This window comes from Centropristis striata, chromosome 16, assembly GCF_030273125.1.
Source record: "Centropristis striata isolate RG_2023a ecotype Rhode Island chromosome 16, C.striata_1.0, whole genome shotgun sequence".
Taxonomy (NCBI): domain Eukaryota; kingdom Metazoa; phylum Chordata; class Actinopteri; order Perciformes; family Serranidae; genus Centropristis; species Centropristis striata.
Window position 1 is genome coordinate 31,078,074 of NC_081532.1, and position 12,716 is coordinate 31,090,789.

The 12,716-nt window shown below is 37.2% G+C and overlaps 1 protein-coding gene across 2 annotated transcripts; it reads right to left on the bottom strand.

Moving 5' to 3' along the window:
- Positions 1-672: 672 nt before the first annotated feature.
- vash1 (vasohibin 1) lies at positions 673-10,278 on the bottom strand. 2 transcript variants are annotated; one of them, XM_059354086.1, is made up of 8 exons: positions 9,834-10,278; positions 9,400-9,696; positions 8,385-8,473; positions 6,934-6,990; positions 6,480-6,554; positions 4,163-4,544; positions 1,960-2,069; positions 673-1,873 (listed from the first exon to the last, which is right to left on the bottom strand). In XM_059354086.1, exons 2-8 carry the CDS (start codon positions 9,619-9,621, stop codon positions 1,801-1,803), a joined length of 1,008 nt encoding a protein of 335 aa, XP_059210069.1. In that variant the 5' UTR covers positions 9,622-9,696; positions 9,834-10,278; the 3' UTR covers positions 673-1,800. The 2 variants fall into 2 exon arrangements, with proteins under 2 accessions (XP_059210069.1, XP_059210068.1); XM_059354085.1 differs by having other exon boundaries at positions 9,400-10,278.
- Between the last annotated feature and the right edge of the window lie 2,438 nt (positions 10,279-12,716).

Consider the following 12,716-nt stretch of genomic DNA (forward strand, 5'->3'; position numbering starts at 1 on the left):
CAAAACACTATCATGCTCAATAAAGAATTTTAAATGTGCATTAATTTCAGAGTAGACTGAGACATTAAACTGCATCATTTTCAATTCAATTCTGGAAAAGTTGGTGTGTTCTAAAACTTTTGACCAGTACTGTAGATCTGGTAGACATTTTTATGTGGAAATGGTACATTAAAGTGTTTAATTCGGTGTTTTGCTGAACACAGAGACACATGCTTCCCTTTTATGGAGCTGTTGCTGCTAAGTTTAGTTTGTATAAACCTGACAGGAAGCGTTAAAAGATGACCCAAGTCTGCTCTCGTCATCATTTGCCTCGGTGCCAAAAGCTGCCCTTCAGCTGAGGACACCCTGTGCTCAGTTTGAACTATTGGTTTACAGAAACCTGGCCCCATTCCCTGCCTGCCTGCCACCCAGCCTGCTGACAACTAATTACTAATTACAGCATGCTTCCTGATTAATCACTGAGTTTTTGGACCAAGACTGCTAAAATAAGGCCAAGGTAATAATAGAAAAAACATTCAATAATTTTATTATCACAAAATTGAATCGGAAAAACAAAACTTTGTGGCCACTTTGACCCTTTATTGTGATCCTGTAAACCAAGTCTTTTGGTACAAAACAGTTGTGTTATAGAGCACTGAAATGAAAATGAACAACACCTACTGTACATAAAAATGCTGGCTGCCGCAACATATTCAAAAACAGTGTGTGGTAAATATCCGTCAACTGGTGGTCATCAACACTGAGGGAAGTATAAAATGACATTTAAAAAAAATACAAAATGCAGATAAAAGTGCAAGCGTCCTTACAACTTAGCTTAAGAGGAAGTTGTACCACTTAAGGCAAGTGAAATAACGGATAAAGTTGCTACAAATAAAAGAAAAAATGCATACATTAAGCAGTTATACAGTACATATGAACTGACTTCTTTACACCTACATTAAATGTAGATCCCAGTCAGCTGTGTTGCCGATAGTCACCTAGATAATTGTCTTGTTTAGTATTCAGCAGCCAGAATAACCTGTTTCCCATATTATCACTTCATACACTTAAATATACGTTTGTATATCAATACCCATATTCAGTCTCGATAAGGTAGGTAGCATGCTAAACATGCTAGCATCTAGTGTCACAAAACTTTCTCACACTTTTCTCAACACAATTTTCAGTATTTTGGAAGAGCAGAGATTACGCTGCTTTGTATTCAGTTAGAGAGTGAGAATAATGGGGTGGATATAAAAAGTTTTTTTCTTTGAATTTTCATACAAGGCACAAGGGTAGTGGTTTGCAAACTAGTGACTACACAAGCAATCGCTGCCCAGCAGAGCCTAAGTGGATTTAAAATTACATTACATGTATTTGCACACTTACAGTACGACGCTACAGATTGCAGACGAGCCTTAAGAGCTTTTGTTGAACACAATAACACCACAAAAAACCTATGATATGTCCCGTAGCACATTTACACTGAGTGGTAGTCTCGCCCAGTGTCGAGGAAGAGTCACATTTCTCACTGTGTTGAGCAGTTTTTTAAAAATGTTTACAAAGTACTGCACTTTTGTCCCCTCTTTATAATTTAGGAACGCTGCCAGCACCAATTACTATGCACAGTAACTGCTCCAGAAAAAGCCTCGGACAACGCAGACATAGGGAAGCTGAATGAGGCGTTTGTTTTGAGAGGAAAGTTGCTGGTGACCTATTCAACATTGCATCCAGTGAATAGGCCAATGTGTACAAAGAAAGAACCTCAGTGAAACAAGTGTGTGGTACCTTGTAACTTTACAAGCAACATAAAATTCTTCTTCAGACTCGAATCTGGTATCCGTTTATATCTGCTGAGGATTTTTGCTCCAGAACCTTCTTCTCTCCAGAGGGACTGCAACGAAACACACACAGATACAGTCAAACATTTCACTTTAATGGTTGTATTTTTAGTCCTCGGGAGCACATGATTAATCATACCGTCTCTCCACGCGGCTGATCCTGCGTATGGGGCTGCCCGGTCCTCTGAGGGGGGAACCCATGCTGTTTCTCCTGTCTTTGGTGGGAGAGGGTGGTGCAGGCTTTCCAATCTGCAAGTACAATCACACATAATCACCAGTGGTGGAAGAAGTATTCAGATCCTTTACTTATGTAAAAGTACTAGTACCACACTGTGAAATTACTCCACTACAAGTAAATGAATGTGTGTGTGAATGGGTGAATGAGTGTAGTGTGTAGTGTAAAGCGCTTTGGATAAAAGCGCTATATAAGTGCACCCATTTAAAAGTCCTGGATTCAAAACTTACTGAGATAAAAGTACAAAAGTATCAGCATCAAAAAGTATCAATAGTAAAAGTACGCAGAATGACCCCACTCAGGTTGTTAGAAATATTCTAAATATATTCTTACATTATTTGTATTGATGCATTTATGTATGCATTACATTCATTTCTTCGAGGTAGGGCTCATTTTAGTTTTACTTTTAATATACTGTTTTGATTTAAATATATAATTATATATGATATAATAAAAAAACTTCAACTTAAAATTTATCATGATTTTCATGTCAAAAGTAACTAAAGCTGGCAGCTAAATGTAGTGGAGTAGAAGTATAAAGTTACATCAAGTAGAAATACTTGAAAGCACAAGTACCTCAAAATTGTACTTAAGTACAGTACTTGAGTAAATGCACTTAGTTACATTCCATCACTGATAATCAGACATCTTAATCAGAATCACATTAAGGGAACATTTCACTCACCAAATTCCCCATGAGTCACCTTATATTCTTTTTTTAGACATTTTGTTTTTACTGCATACCTTCACGGTGAACAAAGAATTTAATTGAATTGAAGTAAATAAGCCCTTGTTAAAAAACAATATTAAAAAGGAGGTTTCAAACTCAACTTGCACATAACTCGTGCAGTATAATCAGTCGTATATCAAAATCATACGCATTGGAAATTTCAACTGTGGAATTTCAACCTCTAACTGGAACAAAGTAATAGTTTTGCTATTAAACATGCCCCCTATTTAATTTAATTCAAGAATTTCCTCTTCTTTTGGATTCTTTTTTTCTCCCTGGAGGCATGTGAGAAACATTTTCAAGAATTCAAATTAACACAGTGTGAGTGATAAATATAATGATTCTGTTTAAAACACCACATGTGGTGAGACACCTATCTGATGTCCTTGTAGTGCAGGGTTAGGCTCGGTATCAGTGGCTGAAATCTGTCTGTATTTTTAATGTGATTGTGCCGAGCACTCACTATAAAAGATCAGCTATTGATGGATTGGACACAAAGGTGATATGATGTTCATACTACTACATGCAACAACCTATTTTAACCTATTCCACATGTTTAAATATATTTTCTCCAATGTGCAATATCTGTAAAATGAAAAAAGTACAAAAAATATATATATAATAATAAATGCCAAATAGCAGAAATGAATGTATATAATGTGCATAGCTTACTGAAGTAAAAGTACAAAAGTATCAGCATCAAAAAGTATTAATAGTAAAAGTACGCAGAATGACCCCACTCAGGTTGTTAGAAATATTCTAAATATATTCTTACATTATTTGTATTGATGCATTTATGTATGCATCATATTAATTTCTCTAAGGTAGGGCTCATTTTAATTACTTTTAATATACTGTTATGATTTAAATATATAATTTATATAATTATATATGATATAATAAAAAAACATCTAATCACTTAAAATTTATCATGATTTTCATGTCAAAAGCATAGGTATCAGTGGCTGAAATCTGTCTGTATTTTTAATGTGATTGTGCCGAGCACTCACTATAAAAGATCAGCTATTGATGGATTGAGCCATGCATGAAGCACAGTGGAGCAGAGTCAAGCCATCACATTAGTTTTATTAAACAGAGCTCAGCATCAAGGCTGCCTTCATTATGTTAGCGTGAGAGGTGATGAGAGAGCATCGTTGGAAGGAAATCGCTACTCAAATAGCCGGGTCAACTCTGTGTCACTGTGCATGAAGAGGCAGCACGCCAGAAGAAATGTAATAAGTGGTTAATAGGAGCAGCCTTGTCCTGCTGAGGACAATTTATATTTATCATCGTTCTGTTTAGAGCTTCATCCGCTTGTTCTGGTGTCAGCAGTTCTGTACTGCTGTTCACAAGGCTCGTCTGTCTCACTGTGCCTACCTTCAGCCTCATGTCTCGAGTGTGTCTCTCCAGCTCCTTCCGCAGCTCCTCCTTGGTCAGCTTGTCTACGTCTAGTATCGAATGTTTCCACTCTATCTGCTCCACGCTGTGAGGGTCGTGGGACACGTACTGGCCGATCCTGACCTTGCGCAGGGTGTGCCAGTAGCCCCTGTAGGCTCCTTCGAATTCTTGCACCAGGTCCATCAGTGTCCGGAACTCCACGGGCTTGAACATGAGGTCCTCCCTCCGGCTGGTGCCCAGCGCACCGAAGCGCCCCCCGCTGTGAACTCCCAGCACAATGTGGTGGAAGTGGTTCCCTGAGAAGTGAGACTGAAAGCTGAGGGGGAAGCGCTCCACACCGGGCATGTTGTTGGTGAGGTAACTGTTCGAAGGTGGGTTAAGGGAAAAAATTGGCATTTCAGACCGTGTTGGAGCTATTTAGTTCTTGTTAGTATTTAGTTGTCTGTTTAGTTTATTATTAACAATGAGTATTGTTTGATTATTCTAGACGTTTGTTTATTTTGATAATATTTTGTTTTGCTAGTTAATTTTTAGTTTAATCATCATTATTGTTTAGCATATTTAGTTTACATATCGTTAGCCTCATAGCATAATTGCCTAAGTCATTTTTTGGCCAAATTGTGATATCTGCCTAACTTTACTCTCCTACCACTGCTGCATCTTTCTGCCTTATTGTCTATGTTCTCAGCCAATCAGAATACTTGTTAGAGTCCAAAATCACTTTCTGCCTTAGTCATCTCTTTGACTTAGGCATTTTTGCCGCTACATACAAACCAAACTACATTATTTCTATGTAAGAGAAAAATTGCCTTAGTCAGGGCATATTCTGCCTAAGTCACTTTTATCTGTTATGAAAACAATGTGTTTATTTTTTTATGCAAACTTGTTCACACTTCTATTTGAACTTACTGTTACAATATCAATTAAAAATACCAATGGGCTTACTAAAAATTGTGTTTTTTCTTGTTTTCCGAAAACATTCAAATATGACTTAGGCAAATATGCTATGAGGCTAACGATATTATATTTTGTGTTTTATGGAATTTGGGTTGGCACCATGGGCACCTGATGTTATATAGGTAGGTAGGTAGGTAGGCAGAGGGCCGTCATGCACCTGGGTGGGCCTATGGTTTTTTATCAGCGCGAAGATAGGCAGCAGGAGCCATGTTTCTTTGTTCTTTTGTTTGCTTGCTCACAATGGACAAAATAAACCTTTGGATCGATCAATCATGCATGGACATCACCTTCTTTGCCTGCGTACACCACACGCTCATGGTGCATCAGTGGCATTTTTTTTTTTTTTTCAGTTTGTTTTAAGTTTAATTTTGTTATTTTTTCGGACAAAATTGCCACTACAGACCGTTTAACAGCAGCAGCACATAATACAGCACTGTTCTGTTCCAAAATCACTTTACTGCTTTATTTGCACTATCTCAGTTTACATCTGACCACGTTAGGCATACAGTCATGGAAAAAAAATATTGGACCACTTGTTTTCTTCACTTTATTGTTAATTTTAATGTCTGGTACAACTAAAGGTACATTTGTTTTGACAAATATAATGATAACAACAGAAATAGTTCACAAGAGTTTAATTTAAGAGCCATTTTCCATGGTTTTCTTGATAATGATTTTGGTTATCATCAAGAAAGCCATGGAAAATGTCTAGATATCAGCTCCTAAATTAAACTCTTATGAGCTATTTTTGTTGTTATCATTATATTTGTCCAAACAAATGTACCTTTAGTTGTACCAGACATTAAAATGAACAAGAGAAATTAAAAGACAAAGAGTGGTCCAAAAGTTTTTTTCATGACTGTATATTAGACCTTCTGTATTATACAGATTCTATTCTATAATATATATGTCATATACCGCTTATATATTTAAATATATTTATTCATTGATGTTCATACTACTACATGCAACAACCTATTTTAACCTTTTTAACATGCTTAAATATATTTTATCCAATGTGCAATATCTGTAAAATGCAAAGTACAAAAAAAATATATATATTAATAATAAATGCCAAACAGCAGAAATGTATGTATATAATGTGCATAGAATTAATGTGCATGCCTTTTTTTAATGTTATGTCTGTCTTCTATATGTATGTGTCTGTATCTTGAGCTGCTGTGACAACTAAATATCCTCACTGCGAGATGAATAAAGTCATATATTATCTTATCTTCTCTTATTTGGAAAGGCAACCTACAAGAAGTCATTGCAATGAAAAATACAATACAGTGGAAGATAATATAGCATGCAACATGATCTGCTGCTGTAAAGATACATCCCCAGGATCACCGCCTCCAGGCATTTGATTGGCAGAGCCTCCCGTGTCATCTCTTTAGCAATGTCCATCAACCTGTGCACAACAATGGAACAAGAACCTTTTAATAGCCATCTGTCTTATAAAACACTTCAGAGTGCACCAGAAATGACATGCACGCACTGTTTCTGAACAAAAACATTTTCCATGATGCAGGGAAATAAAATTTGTGCCTCTGAATCTAATAAAGTGAGGTCAGGAATAGTGTGTTCCAGGCCTCCTGCTGCTTGATGGTAGTTTCTACTCTCAAAGCCCTGTGGTGAGACAGCTGATCCACATGCACCAGGCATTAGCAACACAGGGCGAAACCATAACAAATGAACACACGTCGTCACAGAGATCCTGTGACTGCCGCCGCAAACCTATCTTTATCCTTGATGATCAGTTTCGGATAAAAGAGAGAAAATGTGCTTACGCAGTAAGAGGCCGGCTCTTCTTAATTTCAAAAAACTGTGTTCCCGTGTGATTGTACCTGCAGGACACAGTTAAGGTCATAGCAGAACAGAGCAAAACGTTGTGGGAGAATATTCTGCTGCATGCAATTGGGAAAAGAGAGAAATGCTTATAATGCTTTGTGATATTCATAGGTTTGTTAATTATGGATGATTTGTCTCTGACTGGAATTCAAGCTTAATATAGAATCGAGTATCTACAGTGGCCTACTTTCTCATATTTGGCCCATATTAATCAAACTGTGCCAAAAATAGTGGGTCAGTAGTGTTACTAAATGGTTTGTACAATAGGCATGTCCATTTGAGTAAAACAAATAATTCCAATTTATTAATAAAATGTCATCCATAACATTTAAATAGACAGGTTAAATGTTAAATTACTTTTATTCCTATTTGTTGTATTTATTTTTTTTATTCATTTTTCACTTTTTTTTTGTTATGTTCAGGAATTTTTCTTGCCTCTAATAATTTATGTGCGATAATTGAATGCTGCTCATGTTTACTGTATGTGTAAATCATTACCATTTATTTGGAATATAATTTATATACATTGCACATATATGTTTAAGTATACTGTATATAATTACCCTTCACTGCAACTTTCATATGCTTGCACTACTAGTTTTGGCATACCACTAAGGGATGTAGTGTATTTGTTGTTTGTTTATGTCTTATAGTTGTAATTTTTATTTTATCTTCATTTTATTATTCTATTCTATTTGCATTATCTTAGCCTGTTTTACTCTGTACTTGTGCTGCTGAAACACCTGAATTTCCCTCCTGGGTGATCAATGTAATTGGTGCCTTTCCCTCTGTATCTCTACCACTATTGAATAAAAGCTGAGAATGAACGAAAACATCATTTTTTTTTAAAACAAGCATAATTGTTCATGCATTTCCTTTAAGTTGTATGTTCTTTGTATAATATTAAATTAGATTAATTATACTTTATTGATCCCACAATGGGGAAATTCACTTGTCACAGTAGCAAAAACAGAAGCAAATGGTGTGAATATAAATTACAGGAAAAAAGTTTGAATGAAGAATGAAAAATACCAATACAGATCAAGATTACATAAAAGTTGGGGCGTCCCGGTGGCTCACACTGGTAGAGCGCTTACCATTAAGGCTGAGTCCTTGCTGCGGCGGAGCCGGGTTCAAATCCGGCCTGAGCTCCCTTTGCCGCATGTCTTCCCCTCTATCACCCCATTTCACTCTATCACTTTCAATAAAATAAAGCATAAAAATGCCCAAAAAATAATCTTTAAAAAAAAAAAAAAAAAGATTACATAAAAGCTATGGTGAGTAGTGTAATGATAATTATGTAAGTATGTATGTAGTAATATGTGTTAAATAATAATAATCATTACTGTGGTACAAACCAGCCAGTTATACCAACTTAGCCAAAGGATACTGCAATTCCCTGATGTATTTCTGTATGGCTTCCAGGCGCTGTGGGATTGTGGTGGTAGGTTGGTATGTAGGCACACTCGGTATTGGAATCTGTGGGACAGAGCATCCAAACAGCTGATCGTACAATCCCAATATTCATCGCAGCTGGAGAATGTCCTCTTGTGTGCTCTTTTCTATTCAGCTATCTAATGGTAGGAGCATCTTAATTACTGTTAAACCACTCTTACGAGAAATGAATGAAAAGTACCATTCTTATGTTTCTAAAGCATGCAAATATACCATGCAGGAAAAATATACAGTGTTTTATTAATTTGAGGATTTTATGATGATTAAGCGGCACATTTAGCAGTCATGTAAGACTGCATAGTAACCAACATGGTCTCACAGAAATCCGTGAAATAGCCACGGATTTCGCTTAACTCAAAATCCGTGGAATAGCCACGGAATCGCTCAAATTTCCGTGAAACTGACACGGATTTCGCTACAATGCGAGTTAATGTCATATTTTTCTGGCGAGACCTTCACCACAAAGTGATTATGTACATTCACTGAGTGAATATTTAGAAAATAAAACATATATTTCTCGCTAGAAATGTGATCAAAATCCATTTTTATGCAGAAACTAAGTCAAAATATTGATTTTTTTTCACTAAAAATGAGAGAACTGTCCGCCATGTTTTTTGTTCTGACCGCCGGAACCTTGAAAGTCACGTGACTTGGAACAAACCAATAGGAAAAAATATCAATGGGATGGCCATGGGATATGACTGTCTTTAACTTGCATTGTAGCGGAATCCGTGTCAGTTTCACGGAAATTTGAGCGATTCCGTGGCTATTCCACGGATTTTGAGTTAAGCGAAATCCGTGGCTATTTCACGGATTTCTGTGAGACCAGGTTCATAGTAACACCAACACATGGATGTTAATTGTTTCTCCAGCATGTGTCAGTTTCACTTGCATATTGTGAAGTGAGCCTGTTACTCCTGCCATGTGTTTTTACATGTGAAACACTTTACCTTGGGCAGGTCAGTGGCAGTTCGGATCTCCTTCCCCGAAGCTTCACCGTGGGGATGTATTCGAGCCACATGGCGCCACATCCTCTCCCAAGTCTCCTCATCCACCGGGAGGCCTCCTCTGTTCACATAGAAAGGCACCCCTCCATCCCTCAACTCTTCCTCACCTTCATCCTCCGGCTCCTCGTCTCTCTGCTCCACTGAGCCCACGGTGGCCCTCAGCATCCCTCCTCCACCACCAGGAAGCCAACTGGCACAGAAACGTCCAGACTGATGCTTTTGGACCTTTCACTGGTTAATCTGCTTGCAGGTTTAAGTAGGTTCCCACAACAGATGGCCGGCTCATGACATCACGCTTATGCCACAATATTAAAAAAATATATCTATCAATGTAGTGGATAAAAATATAAAGGTGATCTGCTGTGTTGAAGACTCACCCCTTTAGTTGGATCACCAGAAGAACAAAAAAAAAATCCTTTTTGGAATAAAGAAGAATTGCTATTCAGCTCTTTGGTCCAATCTAGTAGACTGTAGGCCATTCAATGATCATATTCTCTAATAAATTAAGACACTAAGGTAATCTAGCCTTTGTAGCCTATTTTAATGAATGACTTTAGTGTGAAAGTTCATCAAGAAGCAAACACAAACCCGCCAACGTAACGCTATCACTAAGAGGATTGAGTCTGCAGACAACAAAGTATTAGAAACGTCTTATTCCCTGCACCGTTAGAGGTCATTCACAGCTCAGATATCCGGTCAAATCAGTGCCGATGAACGATCCCATCACCTCGACACTCCTCTAACGTCCGCTTCATCTCTCCTTTCACCACATACTTTCCTTCCAAGTCAGCCGCTTCATTGTTCATGCAGATGCTCCTGCTGGGTTCAGTGGCTGCTGCGGGTTGGATTCACGTCCAAAGAGCCGCTCAGACACTCCCAGATCTGCGTCTACTGCGCATGCTCCACCCTGAGCGGATGATCTCAGCCGTGACAAATGCTGCATTCAGGTGCTCCCCGAAAGGTGCCGATCTAGGCTAGTGTTGCCATAATATTCACCGATACTCACATACGCAAGAGCTCCTGGTTATTACCAGTGCCACAACGCGCCATTTTGGGGTTTTGTTAAAATGAAAAATGTTTTTTTCCCGACCTATTTTGACGTTTTTTTTTATTTTTTTAAAAAAAAAAGTGTATTTTAGATATATTTATTGCTTCCTCTATTACAGGGATGGGCAACAAACTGTGTTGAGCTGCTGCCATGTGATTATTTCGAATATAATTTATATACATTGCACATATGTATAAATATACTGCATCTTATTACACTTCACTGCCACTTTCATATGCTTACACTACTAGTTTTGGCATACCACTAAGGGATGTAGTGTATTTGTTGTTTGTTTATGTCTTATAGTTCTAATTTTTATTTTATCTTCATTTTATTATTCTATTCTATTTGCATTATCTTAGCCTGTTTTACTCTGTACTTGTGCTGCTGAAACACCTGAATTTCCCTCATGGGTGATCAATGTAATTGGTGCCTTTCCCTCTGTATCTCTACCACTATTGAATAAAAGATGAGAATGAACAAAAACATGGGCAACTTAAATGCTGGAGGGGGCCACAATTTTTCATGGACACTACCACAGGGCCACATATAGGACCGTGCACTTAAGCAGATATGATTAAACTGCAATTTTAAATATGTTTACAGTGCAGAAACTTAACATATTTCATGCTCAAATGCATGTATAACAGTATAAATAGGAATACAAAAGGTTTAAAGCAAATAAAAAAATAACCAATTGCTGTGATTTTTTTCATTGCAAAAACAGCAGACCAACATTAATTGCAACAAGTAATTTTGTGCATTTTTACACTGCACTTTTAAGATTCCATGCTCAAATGCATGTAGTTGTACTGAGGGCCACTTCAAGTGAGGGTGGGGGCCATATGCGGCCCCCGGGCCTCCAGTTGCCCTTCCCTGCTCTATTATATTTGAATATATTTCAGATAACTCAAAGCCTTTATCACATCTAAATTGTTACAATAAATGCAATTGCGAAAGATAGTTTACAGTATTATTTTATACCCACAGCAATCATTTTCACATTCATTATACACTCACCAGCCACTTTATTAGGTGAAGTATGTACCTAATAATGTAGCAGTGTTCTTCTGCTGTAACCATAGACTGTATAGGCTGTAACCCATCTGCTTGAGGGTTGGACAGTGTGTCTGTGTGTTCAGAGATGGTCTTTGCAGACCTTGGTTGTAACGAGTGGTTATTTGAGTTACTGTTACGTTTCTATCATCTCCAACCAGTCTGACCTCACATGATGTGTCACATGATTCTAAAAGAGGACGCTACAAAGTTACTTTTTTATGTTTCATTCAAAAAGATTCAAAGCAGTGAAGCTTAAAGTTGAGGAAAGTTTGAGAAAATATTGACGTTATTGTCGTCCATACATGTTTGATATCAGTTCAGTTCAGTTTGACTGAATACTTTGTTGGTCAGTCTGTGGGTTTGACTCTCACTGTGGAGAAATAAAAAGACTGAAGTGAGATGAAGAGACTGAGAATTTTATCTTATTTGACAAAACAATTATTGATTGAATTTAAATTTTTGGACACAAAATGCAGTTAAACAGTTAAATTGCAATATATTGTATCGCAATACTCACCATATCACAAAATGCTTAAAATCGCAATAATATCTTATCGGGACTCAAGAATCGGAATAAAATCATATCATGGGGCGTCTGCTGATTCACACCTATAAGAGATGGTTGTGTGAAAATCCTATTAGATCAACAGTTTCTGAAATACTCAGACCAACAACCATGCCACGTCGAAGTCACTGAGGTCACATTTCTTCCTCATTCTGATGCTCTTTGAACTCCAGCAGCTCGTCTTCACCATGCCTAAATGCCTACATGCCTAAATGTGTTGAGCTGCTGCCATGTGATTGGCTGATTAGACTGTACTTAATAAAGTGGCTGGTGAATGCATGTTGATTATTTAATGCTTGCTAATTTCCAAAGCAAGGGATCAACAGAAAACTTATCTAGCTGTGTATGAGGTATGAAAATAAGTGTTTGCATATAACATGACTGATTATGTAGATTAAAGATTTGATTATGTTGAAAATTAAGCATTTAAAAAAACATGTTTAAATTCAAGCATATTTCAAACGTTGAATACATATTTAAGAGATGAGTCTTTATTTAAAAAGGCTTTTCCCAAACTTTCAAGACTTTGTACAGACCCTGTACTTATGTATGTATGGACTGTTTTACCTTAATCGATACTTTTACAGT

What these genes read in the sequence shown, in the direction of transcription:
- vash1 (XM_059354086.1), bottom strand. Translation starts at nt 9,621, where the DNA reads ATGCTGAGGGCCACCGTGGGCTCAGTGGAGCAGAGAGACGAGGAGCCG. An exon ending in AAATACATCAGGGAATTGCA is followed by an intron (nt 6,991 to 8,384) that starts GTATCCTTTGGC and finishes TGTGTCCTGCAG; the next exon opens with GTACAATCACACGGGAACAC. An exon ending in CTCGAGACATGAGGCTGAAG is followed by an intron (nt 2,070 to 4,162) that starts GTAGGCACAGTG and finishes TTGTACTTGCAG; the next exon opens with ATTGGAAAGCCTGCACCACC.